The sequence below is a fragment of the Megascapheus bottae genome, chromosome 24 (assembly GCF_031878675.1).
Source record: "Megascapheus bottae isolate mThoBot1 chromosome 24, mThoBot2.hap1, whole genome shotgun sequence".
Classification (NCBI taxonomy): domain Eukaryota; kingdom Metazoa; phylum Chordata; class Mammalia; order Rodentia; family Geomyidae; genus Megascapheus; species Megascapheus bottae.
Genome location: NC_143532.1, coordinates 12,413,256 through 12,432,532, shown reverse-complemented (window position 1 = coordinate 12,432,532; position 19,277 = coordinate 12,413,256). Strand labels below are relative to the sequence as shown.

The following is a 19,277-nucleotide window of genomic DNA, read 5'->3' as shown; positions in this document are numbered from 1 at the left end:
CAGCCAACCCATCGGGTAGTGGCAGCTCCAAGGACACGTTTCATGGTGAGGGTTCACTGACTGGGGTCCCAGCAGTGGTCTTCAGAGCCACAGGGATCTGGGGAAAGGGACGAGTAAGGAGGGGGGGTTCTCTAGCACCCCTTAAGATTCAAAGGGAATTACGCAAGATGCCAGGGCCCCAAGCTCTCCCCCCCTCCCCACAAGCCAGCCAGCAGCCCCGCGCCCGGCGAGGGCGGAGCGAGCCGAGGGCGCCCCTAGGGGTGCGGGCGCCCGAGGAGCCGGGGAGGTGGGGCCCGGCGGGCCCGGGGAGGGAGGGGAGTCCGGGGTGGGAGGGGCGGAGGGAGCGGCCGGCGCCAGCGGCGGCGGCGATAGCGGCAGCTGCGGTGCGACCAGGCCGGGCGACGCCGCACACCCCGAACAGCTCCACGTCCTCGCGGCCCAGCGCAGCCATGTGAGTATCCGCGCGGTTCCGGGGGCCGCGGCAAGGGGCGGGGGCTCCTCCACGTCCTCCCCGCGCCGCTCCCCGCGGCGGCCGCCCGCTGGGTCCCGGGTCTGCGGCCCTGTCTCCCCCCCCCCCCCCCCCGCTCCCGATCCCCCTTCTCCTGGGTGTGGAGGACGCAGCCTCGCCCCACAAAAGCCGCCGCCTCCGGGCCTGCCGCGCCGGGCGCTGCCGCCTTCCCTCCCCCCCTCCGCGGCCGGGCCCGGGCGGCCGGTGCCCCGGGGCTGTGCGGTGGGCCGGGCGGGAGGGCGGGCCCGGTTCGCCGGCCTGGGCCTCCTCGGACGGGTCTTTCTCTCCCGGAGACTCGCGCTGTCTCTGGGGCTCCCGGGGAGGCTTCGTGTGCAAATGGGGCGGGGGCAGCTTTCCCGATGAGCTAATCTTCCAGGCCCCGCGGCCCGACGACCTAAGCTGCTTGGAGAAGGCCAGGCCCGAGGGAGCCGGCGCCGGCGCGGTCGGGGACCCTCCGCGTCCAAGGAAATGGAGGCTGCGGTGGGGACTCCCACGGCACCCGGGCGTGGATGCCCTGCAGCACCGGTCTGGGGAAGGGGTTGCTCACCAGGTTAAGTCAGCCTCAGGACTCTGACCCGTCCTGGGGAAAGCCCGAGTCTGGCCTATCATGCCAGTCCCTCCCAGACAGCTGCGATGCAGGTCCGGGCGCGTCCCCCAGCGCCTACTGTGTGCAGTCTCGTATGCCCAGAACGGTGCCCGGCCACCACCTGAAGGGCAGTGCCCGGCGCCTGCCGCCTGCCGCCCGAGGCAGAGCCTTCCGAGGAGGCTGTAGAAACGGGGCCCAGAGAGGTTAGTACCACTCTCAAGGTCACACAGCTGGCTTGGGGGAGAAGCGAGCGCTCCCTAAGAATTCTTGTCCCCTGCACCATCCACCGCCTTGGTGGATGCGAGTGTGAGAGCTGGGCACAGACTACCGATCCACGTGTCCTCTTAGAGGGCTGCGGCACTGTCTGCCATCCCCTGTCCTTTGGGCAGCGGCGGGAAAGGAACCGGATAGGCCAGTGTCAGGGGTCGGAGCTCCGGGGAGGCGGGGAAGCAAGGCTCTGGGCTCAGGTGGGAAATCTGGCGAGAAGGGCGCGGGGTGAGTCACCACCGCCCCGCTCCTCCGTCACCACTGGACCTGCGTCCCGGTCAGGCCTGGCCTGGGGGAGGCTGCTGGGCCCCCAGCGCGCCGCAGGACCGGGAATGTAACCAGCTGACCAGGGAGGAGGCCGGCAGGAAGTGAGGCCACTCGGCCGCCTCCGCCCGGTTCCGGGGTGGGGGGTCCCAGGCCGCGCGCGCCCCCCCCCTCCTCGGTTCTCTACACGCTCTGGTTGGCAGCTGCGGGGTGACGTCAGCAGCCGGGTTTGGGGCAGTTGCCATGGTGATAGGGAGAGGATCCGGAGCGACCCCCTTTCTGCCTTGCCGTCACCCCTAGCCCAGTTATTTTTAGCGTCTGTTTACCTCCGTCTGGGGCGGCCCTGCGACTGGGCCAGGCTGGGCCACAGGGACTCCCCGAGGCGGTGCGTCTGCTCAGTGCCCAGTGGCAGGATCTCCCGCCCCTCTTGGATGTGACTGTGTTAGTGTGTAGGAGGTGGGGGGGGGGGGTGTCAGGATTTCATTCACTGCTGCCCAGAGCTGACTGCAGCAAGTACAGGAGTTCAGAAAGACCCTAGGCTCTTAACAGCCAGCTCTCACCAACTGAGATGGCATCTCTTCCTTAGCTCAAAGGGTTCAGACCTTTCCCTCCACCCTCAGCAAAGGAGACCCTGCCCACCCACCCCCTTGAAATGGTCAGTCAGATGGACATTTGGATGACCATTTAAGAGGGGCATCTGCACCAACGGTTCCTCTGGGAAGTGGTAACAAAGTCCCATCCAGGAAAAGAGTTAATGGGACAATCAACACATTTGAGAATCCCAAGGCAGCTCCAACCTGCCCCATCTCCAGGGAGCAGAACCCCCTCTCTGATGGCATATGGTATAATCAGCAAGCAGGAAGGGGGGAGAAGGAATCACAGAGGGTAAAGGCAAGTTTGGTACATCAGCAAGTCAGGTTTAACTCTCTGAGACAGTCCAGCTCCCCTCATGTACCTCCCTCCCTCTCTCATCTCCCGAGTACCCAGGTCTTAGGCACAGGGCCCCAAACAGACAGACCCCATCCTCCACAAGGTTCAGGCTGATGGGAAAGAAAACCTTAAAGGAGAACTGACAACTGAGTTATATGACCTCGGGGATCAGAGAGAGGAAGCTATAGAGGCTCCCAAAAGGAGGAACCAACCCAGGGCAGGCTTCCTGGAGGAAGACCTTAAGAGGACCAGATGTGAAGATGAAGGAGATAGCCTGGACCAGAGGGTATAGGAGCAATGGAGGCTACTGCTAAGATAATGAAGAACCTTGAGCCGTAGCCCTAGCCTGGAGGCAGGGCACTGGAAGGGAGAGGACAAGCCTAGAGGGCTTGCCCGTCATGTTAGAGTCCAGGCTTCACCCTTAGGGTAGGAGATGACTATGAATGTTTCACAAGAGTCTGGATTCCCAACCACCACCACTTGAGTTTGAACTCAGAGCCCTATGCTTGCTACGTAGACACTCTATCACTTGAGACCCCAGTCTTTTTTTTCCTTTAGGAGAGAGAGAGGGGGGGGGGTTGTTTTGTTTTCTTTGGTCAATTGTGGGGCTTAATCTTAGGGCCTGCTTTGAAGTTGGATCCTCAGATCTCCGCCTCCTGAGTAGCTAGGATTACAGATGTGAGCCACTGGTACCTGGTTTAGGTTATTATTATTGTTGTTGTTGTTGTTGTTGTTGCCAATCCTGGGGCTTGAACTCAGGGCCTGAGCACTGTACTTGGGCTTTCTCAAGACTAGCACTCTACCACTTGAGCCACAGCACCACTTCTGGCTTTTTCCAAGTAGTTTATTGGAGATAAGAGTCTCACGGACTTTCTAGTCCATGCTAGCTTCAAATTTCGATCCTTAGATCTCAGCCTCCTGAGTAGGTAGGATTACAGGCTTTTGGTACTGGTGCCTGAGTTTTGTTTTTGCTTTTTCCCCCTCAGGCTACCACTAGACTCAAACCTCTACTTACAGCTTTTTGGTGGTTCATTGGAGATCAGTCTCAGGCTGGATTCAAACTGTTATTCTCAGATATCAACCTTCTCAGTAGCTAGGATTACATGTGTAATTACCACTGCCCAACCACTCCTGGCTTTTTGGTAGTGAATTAGATAAACGTCTCATAGACTTTTCTACTCAGGGTTGCTTCAGACCTTGATCCTCATATCTTGATTCCTGAGTAGCTAGGATTACAGGTATGAGCCACTGGTGCCTGGCTTGTTGTGCTAGTAATGGGGCTTGAACTCTGAGCACTGTATTCTTGTCTGACTTTTAGTTTACTGCTGCCATTCTACCACTTAAGCCATATCTCCACTTCCAGCTTTTTGCTAGTTAATTGGAGGTAAGAGTCTCTTGGATCTGTCTGCCCCTCTGGCTTTTAACCTCAAAGTCTCAGATCTCAGCCTCCAGAGTAGCTAATATTACAGACATGAGCCACCAGTGTCTGACTACCTAGCTTGTTTTTTGTTTTTTGTTTTGTTTTGTTTTTGAGATTGGGAGTCTGCATATCCACCCCCCACCCTCGGGGCTATCCTTGAACCATGCTCCTCCAGACCTCTACCTTTTGAGTAGTTGTAATTATAGGCATGTGTCATGTGTCACCATAGCCTAGCCAGCCACAAGAGTCTGAAAGTTATAAAGATTTATTGGTGTTCTGGGTCATAAAATGTGGATGTGAATGAATCCTAGCAATGCCCCTGTCCAGCTGTATAATTTTGGGCAAATTAATGATTACTAATAATAAGCTAGCATTTGTTGTATGCTAACAGTAAGATAATATGTTCACCTAGAACATTCCTGACCAAGGGAAGTAACACACTTCATTCTTCCATCAGCTGGGAAGTAGTATTATGGTTGTTGCTATTACTAAAGTATTTTTATTTGACATGTATCTAAAGGCCAGAATCTTAAGAATTTGCTCAAGGTTATATAGTCAGTTAGCCTCTGGGTTCTCATCTGTTAAGCTGAACTAGTAGCATTTATCCATAGGATTGTTGCTGGAATTAAATATATGGTGTTATGTAAGCACAGTGCCTGTGACTGGCTCATTGAGATTGGAGAGACAGGGAGCCAATTAAGAAGCTGCTGTTAAGTTCCTGGTGAGAGTTAGTGATGGCTTGGACCAAATTCTAGCTATGGGAGTAGAGACAGAGGAGAAGACTTCAGTGACATTTAAAAAGCTAGATCTGTTGTCTGCCAGTGTCTCACACTTGAAATCCTAGCTATTTAGAGAGGCTGAGATATGAGAATAGATATTCAAAGCCATACCAGGCACAAGTTTTATGGAGGTGTGATTCTTATCTCCAATTAACCAGCAAAAAGCTGGAAGTGAAGCTGTGGCTCAAGGGCCAGCCTTGACTAAAACAGTTAAGGGATGGTGACCAAGCTCTGACCCAATACCTGCACAAATAAATAAAAGATAAGGCTAGGAATGTGGCTTAGTGGTAGAGTGCTTACCTAGCATGTATGAAGCCCTGGGTTCAATTCCTCAGTATCACATAAACAGAAAAGGCCAGGGATGGTGCTGTAGATAGAGCACAAGTTGGTTGAGTGCTAAGCTTGAGAAAAAAAAAAAAAAAAAAAAGCTCAAGGACACTGCCCAGGCCCTGAGTTTAAGCCCCAGGCCCAGCAAATAAATAAACAATAACAGATTCTGGCTAGAGTAGTGACTGGGACATCAGGGATGGTAGTTCCATCATGGACAGGTCAAGGCTAAAGAGGTGAATTCAGTCTAGAAATCTCAAGTTCAGCTGTCTCTTACAGTTCAAAAGGCCTTGTCAGTTAGCTTGTGTGGAATCAGTTGGATGTGCAGGTCTGCTGCTCACAAGAGTAGTTTGGGTGAGGTACAGATAAAGAAGCTGGCAACATTTAAATGGCATTGAGCTGAAGGAGATGTGCATAGCCTAAAGAGATGCGAGGGTGAGGCCCATATGGAGACAGGGCTGGGGAGAGTGACAGAGCCTCTGTGGGAGCCAGATGTGCTAGTGCTGGAACTGGCCTATAATCTTAGTATTAGGGAAGCTGAGGTAATACTATTTGAGTTGGAGGCCAACCTGAGCTACAGAGTGATTCTTTGAACAGCCTTGTGTATACATAGAGAGACCTTGTATCAAAAAAAAGGCTGGGGGTCCGGGAGTTTGGCCTAGTGGTTAAAGTGCTTGCCTAGCATGCATGAAGACCCGGGTTCGATTCCTCGGTACCACATACATAGAAAAAAGCCGGAAGTGGTGCTGAGGCTCAAGTGGTAGTGCTCTAGCCTTGAGAAAGTCCAAGGACAGTGCTCAGGCCCTGAGCTCAAGCCCAGGACTGGCAAAAAAAAAAAAAAAAAAAAAAAAGGCTGGGGATGTGGCTTAGTGGTAGAGTGACTGACTAGCATGCATGAAGCCCTGGTTTCAATTCCTCAGTACCACATAAACAGAAAAGGCAGGAATTCGGTGCAGTGGCTCAAGTGGAAAGGAAAAGTACTAACCTTGAGCAAAAGAAGCTTGGGGACAGTGCCCAGGCTCTGAGTTCAAGCCCCAGGAGCGGAAAAAAAAATAATAGTAATAAAAAAAATTCAAGGGCAGGAAGGACTTAAAGGAAGAGGAAGGGAGATTTCAAGTTCAAAACTTTTCTGAGATTAAGCAGGATAAGGTCAAAACATTGGACATTGGGTTGATTCAGCAATAGGGGGGTCACTGGTGACCTTGTCTGGACCAATCAGAGGAAGGGTGAGTACAGTAGTTGGTACAGGATGGGAAGAGCAGTAGTGGGTGTGGTAAGGAAATTGAGGTAGACCATTATTCCAGAAACTTGGCTTAAAAGGAAAAGGAAGAGAGCTGAGAATATGGCTCAGTAGTAGAGTACATTCATGAAGGCCTGGGTTTATTTCTCAGTACTACATAAACAGAGAAAGCCAAAAGTGGCACTGTGGCTTAAGTGGTAGAGTGTTAGCCTTGAGCAAAAAGAAGTTCATGAGCTGGGCCAGTGGCTCATGCCTGTAATTCTAGCTACTCAGGAGGCTGAGATCTGAGGATCAAGGTTCAAAACCAGCCCAGGCACAAAAGGATGACTCTTATCTCCAATTAACCTCTAGAAAATAGGTAGTGGGGCTTGGCTCAAGGGTGGGGTGGTAGCCTTGAGCTGAAGAGCTCAGGGACAGTGCCTAGGTGGAGTTCAAGCCCCATGACCCACAAAAAAAAAGAAAAAACAAAAAAGGAAAGAGCAATGGAGTGAGGAGTTGGAGTAGCTAGAGGGAGACACAAGATGCACATTGAGATATTTCCTTGTTATATTTATTTACGTGTGTGTGTGTGTGTGTGTGTGTGTGTGTGTGTGTGTGTGTGTGTGTGTGTGTCTGGGTGTCTGGGTGTCTGTGTGCTACAGAGGATCGAATTCAATGCCCTAAGCATGCTAAGCAAATACTTTGCCACTGATATACACCCCTAGTCCTTGTAATTATTTCATTAAATCCAACTTTATACTAGATGAAATATAATACAGAAAATAACTCAGTACAGCTAGGCATCGGTGGCTCACGCTTGTAATCCTAGTTACTCAGGAGCCTGAGATCTGAGGTTCACGGTTCAAAGCTAGCCTGGGAACAAAAGTCCAATGAACCATGAGAAAACCAGAAGTGGTGCTGTGGCTCAGGTGGTAGAGCGGTAGCCTTGAGCTGAAGAGCTCTGGGACAGGCTCAAGAGTTCAAGTCCCATGAACAACAACAAAAATAAAGTCTCTGTAGTTCATTTGCCCAGCTGCTTTCATACCATAATCCTCAGATTTCAGCCTGAGGATTATAGGCATGAACCATTGTCACTTGGCTAGTTATCTTTTATTATTATTATTTTTTTTTTTTTGCCAGTCCTGGGCTTGGGCTCAGGACCTGAGCACTGTCCTTGGGCTTTCCTCAAGGCTAGAGCTCTACCACTTGAGCCTCAACACCACTCCTGGCTTTTTTCTATGTATGTGGTACCGAGGAATCGAACCCAGGTCTTCATGCATGCTAGGCAAGCACTCTACCACTAGGCCAAACTCCAGCCCTCTTTTATTATTATTATTTAATTAATACCAACTAGGTTTGAGAAGTTGTGCCCACGGGCTTGGAATGTGGCTTAGTGACAGAGTGCTTGCGAAGCATGCATGAAGCCCTGGGTTTGATTCCTTAGAATCATATAAACAGAAAAAGGCAGAAGTGGTGCTGTGACTCAAGTGGTAAAGTGCCAACCTTGAGCACAGAGAGACTCACGATGGCTCATACCTATAATCCTAGCTACTCAGGAGGCTGAGATCTGAGGATTTTAGTTCAAAGCCAGCCCAAGCACTAAAGAATGTGAGACTCTTACCTCCAATTAATCACCAGAAAACGGGAAGTGTGCCTGAGGCTCAAGGGGTAGTGTTGTAGCCTTGAGCTGAAGAGCCCAGGGACAGTGCCCAGACCCAGAGTTCAAGCCCCAGAGACCCCCTGCCTCTATGTGTACACATTATTACATAGTTGTTCTTCATTGCTGCTATTTGCATGTGATTTACATAGTTTTCAGGGTATTTTCATTTCTCTTCTTGTTCTTTGTGGTGATGTATGTGTTCACCAGTACTGAGGCTTGAACTCAAGGCCCGAGTGCTGCCTCTTAGCATTTTCACTCAGATGTGGTACTCTATCACTTAAGCCACAGCTCCACCTCTGGCCTTTGGTGGTTAACTGAAGATAGGAGTCTCATATATTTTCCTGCTGAGGCTGGCTTCAAACCATGATCCTCAGATCTCAACTTCCTGAATAGCTAGCATCACAGGCAGATGCCACTGGGAACTGACTTTTTCCCTTTTTATATGGGAGTGCCTTGAGCTTATTGGTAATGTATGGAAAAAAATCTGAAACATCCATTTTCTTTGAGAAGGGAAAGATTGGGGCCATCCATATAGGAGATTTTTACCAGGTGGGCAATGAGAATCTGACTGAGATTGAGAGTTGTTCTGTAGTTCCAACCATGCTACTGTGCCAAGAATTCCTCTGGCAGCTCCCCCTAGTCTATGTGCAGGTGCAGTGAAGACAAGGTATAGGGTTGCCAGTGGTTTCTGCCAGGTAGGAGAGAGGTGCAGAGTGCTGAGGATGCTAGCAGCAGGCAAGCAATGGAAAGACAGCTGTGGATGCAGATTTGGAGGAGGGTGTGCTAGAAAGATAGAGAAGAGAAAGTAGGAGGGAGCTGACAGTAAGAAAACAAAGCAGAGGCGGACTGTGAGTTCCTAGTAGGGTGGTGTCTGTGAAATTCCAGGCTCTATCTCCACTTGCTGGCACATGCTTGTTAAAAGGTTGTCATCCAGTGAATAGTTGAATAAATGATCTGAGGGCTTAAGGGACCAAATGTCTTAGGTAAAAATCAGGTCAGGTGGGAGTGATGGAGAGAGCCTGGAGGTCATGGACACTGTGAGTGTAGCTTGAAAACAGGTGATAAGGCTACATACGCCTTGGAGAAGGTGGATGAAGGGAGCACAGGGCGGTGTTGTGTGGGAAGTCCATGGGAATGTATAAATGAATGCAAGTTACCTACTCTTCAAAGATTAAGGTAGGATACTGTTCCTCAAACTGGAATCCTTAGTGTTCTTGCAGCTGCATCTGTAGGGGGCGCTAGTGGGTTGAATGCACAGGCAGACCCCCTTGGCTTGGGAAAGTAAGCACAGGAAGGCAGAATTGAGCCTCAAGGAGAAATATCTGTAGAGCAGGGGAGTATCTTCCTTCTTCAAGGTCGTGGGGATGGAGTTTCAAGGGACTGGGTGTCCAGGCAATCCTGAACCTGGTGGCCTCTCTCCATGTTGGAAATGCAAAAGGGATATTCAAGAAAAAACTAGTTGGGGAGGTATGTGTGTCAGGAAAGAGCTGGCACAAAAAGAATTCAGGACTGAAGGTGCCTATGTGAGCTGAGGATCAGAGGATGAGACTTTGGCTTTAGAATTCAGCTTCTGTTAGACAGGAGACCCCTGGCAAGGTACTGGGACCCGATCCTGTTCCCTGGGACTACGTGGAGTGGAATACCCGGACTGAGCACCACTTCTTTGGGAGTATAAGAGTGTGATCTGGGTGTGGGTGGCTCATGCCTATAATCCTAGCTGCTAAGGAGGCTAAGATCTGAGGATCACAGTTCAAATCTAGCCCAGGTCGAATAGTCCATAAGGCTCTTATCTCCAATAAACCACTCCAAAAAGCGCAGAAGTGGCTCTGTCTCAAGTGACAGTGCCCAGACACTAAGTTCAAGCCCTTACACCGCCGAAAGAAAGAAAAGAAAAGAAAAAGAGTGTATTGGGGCTGTTGGATTCTTAGCACCCACTTCCTTCACTGCATAGCTTTTAAGTACCGCGGCACATAATATGCCCAATTCTCTGCCCTCTTATTGACACAGGTCCCCTGCTTCAAGCACCCCAGATTCACCCCTCTACACCTCGGCTCTCTAGATCCAGCGCCACTCACAGCTCCTTACTTTCACTGTGCCACACAACTCACTGGTTCTATCCCTCCTTATTCGTCCCCCGCCCCCGTGTTCAACTCTTCCACTTGGCGCTCTTGACCCAGCCACCTTCCGTCTCCTCCTGGAAAGGAATCTCTAGTCACCCTCGGAAAGCCAGACAGGCCGAGATCTGGTGCCCCCCTGGTCCGGGGACCGGTCCTGCCCCATCCTGGAGGGCTGAGTCAGGAGGCAGGAACTGGGCGGGGGGAGGCGCCGAGAGCAGCCGAAGCTCAGGCCAGAGAGGCAGGGAGGCAGTGCGCGCGGAGCCCGGCGAGGCCGACACCCACCGAGCGGCCCGGGGTGGCGGGGACAGAAGGGGTCGAGCGCGGCCTGGCGCGGTGAGGACCTACCATGAACTCCAAGAAGAGAGGTAGGACTCGGCTCGGGGCTGGCCACGGGAGTGCAGTCCAGATTCTGGGGGCCAGGAGTGCGTTTTCGCCAAAGCAAATGCATAATGGTGGTGGTGGGGTCTCCCAGAGACCCCCCCTCCCCGAAGGGTTAGGGGTATAGGAATGAAGGCGTGCGTCCGTGACTCAGTTTCCAGATTGGAGCCGCCACGGGAAGTGGAGGAGGCGGGGCCCTTCTCGGCACAGCCCCGCACCCTGGGAATCCCCGGCTCCCCTCCGGGAGGGCTCCGGCGCCCGCCGCGACGCCGGGAGCTGGGGGGTTCCGGGGGGGGGCGCAGTTGTCGCAGGGTCGGCGGTTTGCGGGAGCCAAGCCCCGCCGGCAGGGCCTGTCCAGCAACTCTTTCTGGGATCCGAATGCGCGCCCCGCCCCGTGACCTCCCGCAGCCTCTCGGGGTGGGAGCGCCCGAGTTTCTCGTCCACTTCGGGGGGGGGGGCGGCCGGGGGCTGGGCTGGGGAGGCGCCCCGCCCCCGGGTAAACAGGCGCTTCCGCACATTCTTCGCGCGCCCCGCCCCTTTCCTGCCCCTTCCAGCCGGTGGAGGGTCCACGCGACCCCCCCTTTCCTGCCCTGTAGCAGGCGGAGCCCGCACCTCGCCAGGAAGTGGGGGCCGAGCCGAGGCCACGCTGAGTCCCAGGCCGAGTCGCCTCCGGCTGCCCTGTCATTAACGCCGGGGCCAGCCAGGCTAAGAGTAGTGGAGCTGGAGCTGGCGGGGGTAGGGGACCTGGGACCCGGCCGCGGGGAGGGGGGCGTCTCAGGGACCCGACTGGACACGCACCCCCGCCACCCCCAGGGAGCCCCGCGCGGACTCATTCCATGATGTCCCTGTCGGTGCGGCCACAGCGCCGCCTGCTCAGCGCCCGGGTCAGTAGGAGCCAGTCCTTCGCAGGCGTCCTCGGCAGCCACGAGCGCGCGCCCAGGTACGGTGGAGGGTGGTGAAGGGGGTCGAGAGAGCCAGCTGGGGTCGGAGTGGGTGCGTAGCGAGGGTGCGGGGGACTCCTGCTCGTCCCTTTCTGAGGCTTCTTTTTTTCCCCCAGGACCTCTCGGGTCTTCAGCCCGCCAGGGCCCCCACGGAAGACCCTAACACTCTCCCGAGTGTCCAGGATGTTCTCTGTGGCTCACGCAGCCCCCAAAGTCCCACAGCCCGAGCGGCTGGATCTGGTGTATGCTGCTCTTAAGCGAGGCCTGACGTAAGCCCAATCCCCTAACTCCTTCCCAGGCCCTATACCCTCTTCCTGCCACCCCTAGAAGGCTGAGGGAGTAGGAAGCTGAGGGCAGCTTGAGTCTGGAGAGGTAAACGGGCTTGTGTCACTGCTTCCCAGGGCCTACTTAGAAGTACACCAGCAGGAGCAGGAGAAACTCCAGGGGCAGATAAAGGAGTCCAAGAGGAATTCCCGCCTGGTGAGTGGGTAGGAGGGGTGCCCCTTGCCTTTAGGGAGTTGGGGCTTGGCAGAGCCAGCCCTGTATGCAGTGAGGCTATTTTCTGGGGTCACTGGGTCCAGGTGTGTGTAGAAAGGTAGTATAAGGTAGTATATAGCTGAGGGTGTTTCTCTTCCCATTCTTCCTGATGCACTTTTTTTTTTTTTTTCCTGGTCCATCATGGGGCCTGAATTCAGGTGCTGGGCACTGTCTCTGAGCTTTTTCCCTAGTGTTCTACCACTTTGAGCCATAGTGACACTTCCAGTTTTCTGGTGGTTAATTGGAGATAAGAGTCTCACAGAGTGGCTAGGAATGTACTTATTGGTAGAGTGCTTGCCTAGCATACATGAAACCCTGAGTTCGATTCCTCAATACACATAAACAGAAAACGTCAGAACTGGTACTATGATATGGCTCAAGTGCTAGCCTTGAAGAAAAGTAAAAGCTTAGGGACAGTGCTCAGACCTAAGTTCAAGTCCCATGACTGGAAAAAAAAAGTCTCTCAGACTTTCCTGCCTTTGAACCACCATCCTCATCTCAACCTCCTGAGTAGCTGGGATTACAGGCATGAGTCAGCAGGGCCCAGCTACAGATATATACTTTCTGCTTCAGACCCAGTATCTGCTCACAGAAGCTTCCAGTGTGTGGGGTGGGGGAGGTGTTAGACCCCAGACATGATGGCAGATTATGTTATAATGATACTGAAGAGAGTCACAGTTCTTCTTGGAAAATTGGTGAGGGATTAACAGAGGAAGAAACCTTTTTTGCTGAGTCCTGAAGGATGGGTCTGGGTAGGCAAGTAACCTGGCTAAGGTCTTCATCACACCTCCTAAGTACCCCTTTTTTCTTCCCTGTAGGGTTTCTTGTATGACCTGGACAAGGTAAATGTATATGGACTGGTGATGGAAGGGGTGGGCTCATGGGGAGGGAAAAGGGTCTTGGGCTTCAAGCCCCTCCTGACTCACCTCTCCCCCAGCAAGTCAAGTCCATTGAACGCTTCCTGAGACGACTAGAGTTCCATGCCAGCAAGGTACTTGTGCAGCATGTACATAGAGTGGGACAGGAGTTTGGACAGCTTAAGAAAATGAGCTTTCTAGGCCCTGAGTGAGAAATACATGTCACCTTCCCAGATTGATGAGTTGTATGAGGCATACTGTGTCCAGCGGCGTCTCCGAGATGGTGCCTACAACATGGTTCGAGCCTATAGCACTGGGTCCCCAGGAAGCAGAGAGGCCCGGGACAGCCTGGCTGAGGCCTCGAGGGGACATCGAGAGTACACAGAGGTAAGGGATGAGTGCTGCTCAGGTAGAGACACAGGGTATGGCAGGGCTGGTGAGAGAGGGTTGGTTCTCTATTCTCACCTTTCCCCACTCCCCCCTCCTAGAGTATGTGTCTGCTGGAGAGTGAGCTAGAGGCACAGCTGGGCGAGTTTCATCTCAGGATGAAAGGTACTAAGTTCTGGAGGTAGTGGGAGGCGAGAGGGAATCAATTGTAGCTCCCCAACATGGCTCATCTACTTCTCCCTCTATTTGCAGGGCTAGCTGGCTTTGCCAGGCTGTGTGTCGGTGATCAGTATGAGGTATAAGGATGTACATGGGAGGGCTAAAATGGAAGGGTTGCAACCCCAAGGGCTGACTCATCCTGTTTCCCCAGATCTGCATGAAATATGGCCGTCAGCGCTGGAAACTGCGAGGCCGTATTGAGAGTAGTGGAAAACAGGTTTGGGACAGCGAAGAAACCATCTTTCTTCCTCTGCTCACAGAATTCCTGTCCATTAAGGTGATATATCTGCCCAGGTCCCTAAGATACCTTGGCTCAGGACACCCCACGAACTCCTGTGACCCTCTTGACCCTGAGATCTTTATTCCTGTGGGCCCCTCTCCCCCCTTTATGGCTCTATGATTTCCCCGTGAACTTCGAAGCCTTGAGAACAAACTTCGTAATTCCTATATTTCAAGTCCTACTGACTGACTTTCTCATAGTCTCTTGACCCTATGTGTATTTAATGCCCCTCCCCCCAGGAGCTGTGACTCCCATAACCTCAGTGACCCTACCAACTTAGACCTCTATGATTCCCATGCTTCCAAATTGCTTTAAGCCTCCATGGTTTCATATCCTTGTGATCATCTTGTAGCCTCTGTGCAGATTCAGGCCTCTGAATGCTCATAGTCCCTGCACCCTTGTGACCCCCATTATATATACTTTTCTACAGGTGACAGAACTGAAGGGCCTGGCCAATCATGTAGTTGTAGGAAGTGTCTCCTGTGAAACCAAGGACCTGTTTGCTGCCCTGCCTCAGGTTGTGGCCGTGGACATCAATGACCTTGGCACTATCAAGCTCAGCCTGGAAGTCATATGGAGGTTAGTGGGCTTAAAGTTTAGGACTTAAGGGCAAGGCCAGGAAGGTTATAGCATGGCTAACTGTGTATTTACTCCTTAGCCCCTTTGATAAGGATGATCAGCCTTCAGCTGCCTCAACTGTCAACAAAGCTTCCAATGTTACCAAGCGCTTCTCCACCTACAGCCAGAGCCCACCAGACACCCCTTCACTTCGGGAACAGGCCTTTTATGTGAGAGCCATAACCCAGGCCCCAGACCTTACCATCTCCTAGAGGCTTTTCAGAGGTGATCCTGAAATGCCCTTCCCTCTTTCTCAGAACATGCTACGGCGGCAGGAGGAGCTGGAAAATGGGACAGCATGGTCCTTGTCATCTGAATCTTCAGACGACTCATCCAGTCCACAGCTCTCAGGCACTGCCCGCCACTCAACAATCCCCAGGCCCCTGGTGCAGCAGCCTGAGCCTCTGCCCATTCAAGTTGCTTTCCGAAAGCCTGAGATCCCCCGATCTGGGCCCATGGATGAGGAGGGAGCTGTGGCTCCAGCCCTGGCCAATGGGCATGCTCCCTACAGTCGGACCTTGAGCCACATCAGTGAGGCCAGTGTGGATGCTGCCTTGGCTGAGGCTTCAGTGGAAGCTACAGTCTCAGAGAGCCTGGTCCCAGGACCTAGCCTGCCTACCCGTCCAGATCTCACCCATGGAGAGCGCCCTAGTAATAATCAACCTGCTCTAGACACCTGCCACTCTGCCACAAGCCTCCCCCTCAACACAACCAGTCCTGCCCCTACATCTGTGGACCCTGCACCATCATCTGCATTTCTAGACCCAATGCATAAAACCATAAACTCTGGCCCTTCTGGGCTGCCAAGCCCAAACAATACCATTATAAGCTCTACCCATAGTGCCATGAGCCCTGTTAACAATATTCAAAACCTCACTTCTATTACTATAGGTTCGGCACCCAAGCCTGTGCTTTCTACCCTCACCACTACAAGCCCTGTCTCTGATACTACTGTCCCATCCCAGCTCATCACAAACCCCACCCATACTAATGCAAGCCCCACCCATGCCACCCCAAACTGTACCCATACCACTGTAAGCCCCACCCATACCACTGCAAGCCTCACTCCTACAAGCTCCACCCATACAACTGCAGGCCCCACTCCTATAAGCCCCACTCCTTCAAACTCCACCCATACCACTGCAGGCCCCACTCCTATAAGCCCCACTCCTACAAGCTCCACCCATACCACTACAAGCCCAACTCCTACAAACCCCACTCATACCACTGTAAGCCCCACTCCCATAAGCCCCACCCATGAAGCAAGAATGTTAATTAACACAAGTCCTGCCCCTGATGCTATGAGCCAAGTCGAAACCACTCCAAGCCACACTCTTACAACTGTAAGCTCTTCCTCTTCTCTAGATCTTGCTGTGCTCCCCAGTCCCTCTGTAGACGCCACACTCCCCATCACCAAACCCCTTCCCTGTTCAGACCCAGCCTCTGCTTCCAGTATTCAGGCAGACACTGTAGTGCCCAGTACCACCTACCAAAGTCATGCCTGTTCTGACTGGAAACCTCTCACCAGCTCTGACCCAGACCCTCCAGAGCCCAACACTAAGAGCCTAAGCCCTCCTCACTCACCCGTAACCCCTGGACCCCAGCATTCAGAACTTAACCTGGCCACAGCTACTCAAGTCCCAGCCCCAGGAACAACTGGAGGAGCTGGAGACAAGAGGCTGGAGGAAGCCCTGGGTGCCCTCATGTCTGCCCTGGATGACTATCGTGGCCAGTTTCCTGAGCTGCAGGGCCTGGAACAAGAAGTGACCCGGCTGGAGAGTCTGCTCATGGTAAGGAAGGTGAGGCTGGCCTAGGAGGCTAGGGAGGATAACCAGGTAGTGGTAGCAGCTCTGACCCCCTTCCCAACTCCAGCAGAAACAAGGCATGACTCGCAGCCGGGCCTCTAGTCTCAGCATCACTGTGGAACATGCTTTGGAAAGCTTCAGCTTCCTCAACGAAGATGAAGAAGATAATGATGGGCCAGGGGACAGGTAAGGGGCGAGAAAGGCCAGTTGAGGGGAAAGAGATAAAGGGAAAGAGATGAGGTATTGCCAGGCAGAGGAGCTCAGGTAGGAGATGCAGGGAGAAAGGCAAAATGGGGTGAAGAGCCAGGCAGAGCATATGAATGTGGATTGGTTCGCATGTACATCTGTGTTCACTTGTCCTGTGTGTAACTCCTGTGTCCTTGACATCCATGTCTCCAATACCACCTGTCCCTAGTACTTCTGGCCATCCTGCTCCTCATCTCTGCAATGTGTGCCTCCCCCACCGGCCCCCATCAGTTCGTGTGCCTTCCACCCCTCCTCTTTCCTTTGGCCTCACCTTGGAACTACCCTATGAAGAAGCTCCTTCAGTGCCTCGTCAGGCACCCTGCATCCCTCATAATAACCCCCGACTATCCCAGAGACCCCGGTCTCTCAGGTCCCAGAGACCCCGGTCTCTCAGATCCCAGAGACCCCGTTCTCTCAGGTCCCAGAGTGGCCATTTTCAATCACGGTTTGAAAGTCGTTCCCGATCCTTCCTTCCTCTGATGCCTCCCAGGTTACATTCTCATGCTCTACGTCCTTTTCAGTCTACATTTTATAAACCCTTCTGCCTGCAACCCCCTACTCTCAACCACCCCAGCCCCAGCATCCCCTGCAGTCTTAGCTGGAGTGGCACAGGGAAGACTGATTGAAGACTTACCCCTGCTGGAAGTCCACTGTGAACTTACCTGTTATCTATTATCTGTGCATCTGTATTCTTCCATTCTGGGATAGGAGGAACTTAATAAAAATAAACTCTGGTGACCAAATGGTAATGTGTGCTTCTAGAGTGGTTGACTCCATTTTTCTGTCAGGCCTGCAAGCAATCCAGAGGCTGGGGCTGAGGACAGTCTAGACTCACCCCGTGCCCACCACCTCAGCACAGGGTGTCCACCTCTGGATGCTACTTTGGTCCAGCACCTGTACCACTGCAGTCGTCTCCTGCTGGTGAGGCTAGTGGTATTTCTCCATCCTTTCCCTTTTATCCTCTTGTCCCAGATAGCCCTGCACTCCAATCCTGGCTGCCACCTCCTCCTCTTCCTCCTCATTGCTATTGCCAGTCCTGGGACTTGAACTCAGGGTCTGGGCACTGTCCTTGAGCTTATTTTGCTCAAGGCTAGCACTTGAGCCACAGCGCCACTTCTGGCTTTTTCTGTTTATGTGGTACCAAGGAATCATATCCAGAGCTTCATGCACGCTAAACAATCACTCTACCACATTCCCAACTCCCAAACCTAGCCTAATATACCCTAGTACTCTATTGTCATGGCATCTAGTTCTTCTTGCTGAATGAATACCTCCTGCCCTGTGCCTGCCCTCAGCCTCTCCCAATGCATGCTGGATCTTGTAGTCCCTGGTTTCCATCTTTCCTAAGTCCTATCCTGAGCTCTATGCTACTTGGCCATTTCTGTTCTCCAGAAACTTGGCACATTTGGGCCCTTGCGCTGCCAGGAAGCGTGGGCCCTGGAACGGCTACTGCGGGAAGCCCATGTACTTGAGGCAGTATGCAAGCTCAGCAGGCTATGGGAGACCCCTGTCATCTCTGCCCAGGAAGGTAAAGGACTCACTTAGGCTCTGATGTCTACCTGAAACTTCGCCTTACTTCACTCCACCTCATCTAGTGACCAGTCTGCCCTCCGCTTGCTCTGTTGCTGACTGTTTCTCTCAATCCCTTCACAGTGGTGCAATTCTCAGCCTCCCGTCCTGGTTTCCTGACCTTCTGGGACCAGTGTTCAGAGGGACTCAACCCCTTCATCTGTCCAGTGCAGCGGGTACTCCTTACCTTCTGCAACCAGTATGGTGCCCGTCTCTCTCTGCGTCAGCCAGGCTTGGCTGAGGCTGGTGAGTGGTTTCCTTACTTGCCCTTCCATCTTTTCTCAAGCTTCCCAGCAGTGGGGATCCCAGGCGAAGTGAGCCACACTGACATAGGGCTGAGCACTGAGGAGAAACTGATGACTGAAGACTCATGCCTAGCTTAGTAGGGTATGGACAGGAGCCTGGGACAGGAGCACTCTCTTCCACCTGGAAGTCTGGGTGTATCCCAACTTGGGCTATGGCACCATCTCCTGCAGTGTGTGTAAAGTTCCTGGAGGATGCCCTGGGACAGAAATTGCCCAGGAGGCCCCAACCAGGCCCTGGGGAACAGCTCACCATTTTCCAGTTCTGGAGTTACGTTGAAGCCTTGGACAGCCCTTCCATGGAGGCCTATGTGACAGAGACTGCTGAGGAAGGTGAGACAGTGGCCCTGATCACAAAGTTACTTGACCCTGAGGGTATGGATGAGGACACGAGGACAAGGCCTCCAAACCCTATGAGGCTCCTCATCTTCCATCTTGCCCTAGCCCTTACTTTGCTCCTTTCTTTCAGTGTTGCTGGTAAGAAATCTGAACTCTGATGACCAGGCTATTGTGCTGAAGGCACTGAGGCTGGCACCTGAGGGGCGACTGCGAAAGGATGGACTTCGAGCCCTCAGCTCCTTGCTCGTCCATGGCAACAACAAGGTCATGGCTGCGGTCAGCACACAACTCCGAAGCCTGTCACTGGGCCCTGTCTTCCGTGAAAGGGTGAGAGTCAGGCAGGGCTCTCTTGAGGGTGAGAGTTGTGGTCCTGGGCTCTCAATGTCTGGCTAAGGATGCTCTCCTACCCTTTCCCAGGCCCTCTTGTGTTTCCTGGACCAGCTTGAGGATGAAGATGTGCAGACTCGAGTGGCTGGATGCCTGGCTCTGGGCTGCATCAAGGTGATACTTGCCAACCAACTTACCCTTTTACTCTCCCTCCTGGCATCCATCTGGGGCCTTCCCACCTAGTCCACTGAGCCTACTCACTGTTGTCTTTCTTGATAGGCTCCTGAGGGCATTGAACCCCTAGTGTACCTGTGCCAAACGGACACAGAAGCTGTAAGAGAAGCTGCCCGGCAAAGTCTGCAGCAGTGTGGTAAGTCAGAAGGATGGGAGGTATG

General features: G+C 53.1%; 1 protein-coding gene across 5 annotated transcripts in view; it reads left to right on the top strand.

The window, feature by feature from the left end:
* Ripor1 (RHO family interacting cell polarization regulator 1) overlaps positions 1-19,277 on the top strand; it is a 29,226-nt gene that overhangs the window by 9,450 nt on the left and 499 nt on the right. Inside the window, exons 1-21 of one of the 5 annotated variants that reach the window (XM_090357439.1) lie at positions 355-451; positions 11,269-11,395; positions 11,513-11,665; positions 11,798-11,876; positions 12,752-12,775; positions 12,871-12,924; positions 13,025-13,177; positions 13,279-13,342; positions 13,430-13,473; positions 13,548-13,673; positions 14,107-14,255; positions 14,335-14,464; positions 14,552-16,093; positions 16,170-16,285; positions 17,134-17,266; positions 17,738-17,873; positions 17,999-18,160; positions 18,391-18,549; positions 18,686-18,882; positions 18,973-19,056; positions 19,162-19,252. In XM_090357439.1, coding sequence (XP_090213565.1) covers positions 11,292-11,395; positions 11,513-11,665; positions 11,798-11,876; positions 12,752-12,775; positions 12,871-12,924; positions 13,025-13,177; positions 13,279-13,342; positions 13,430-13,473; positions 13,548-13,673; positions 14,107-14,255; positions 14,335-14,464; positions 14,552-16,093; positions 16,170-16,285; positions 17,134-17,266; positions 17,738-17,873; positions 17,999-18,160; positions 18,391-18,549; positions 18,686-18,882; positions 18,973-19,056; positions 19,162-19,252 — 3,700 coding nt within the window. In that variant the 5' untranslated portion in view covers positions 355-451; positions 11,269-11,291. Of the gene's footprint in view, positions 1-354; positions 452-10,308; positions 10,443-11,268; positions 11,396-11,512; positions 11,666-11,797; positions 11,877-12,751; positions 12,776-12,870; positions 12,925-13,024; positions 13,178-13,278; positions 13,343-13,429; positions 13,474-13,547; positions 13,674-14,106; positions 14,256-14,334; positions 14,465-14,551; positions 16,094-16,166; positions 16,286-17,133; positions 17,267-17,737; positions 17,874-17,998; positions 18,161-18,390; positions 18,550-18,685; positions 18,883-18,972; positions 19,057-19,161; positions 19,253-19,277 lie in introns of those variants that run through there. The other 4 variants (XM_090357438.1, XM_090357436.1, XM_090357437.1 and 1 more) reach the window with 4 other exon arrangements.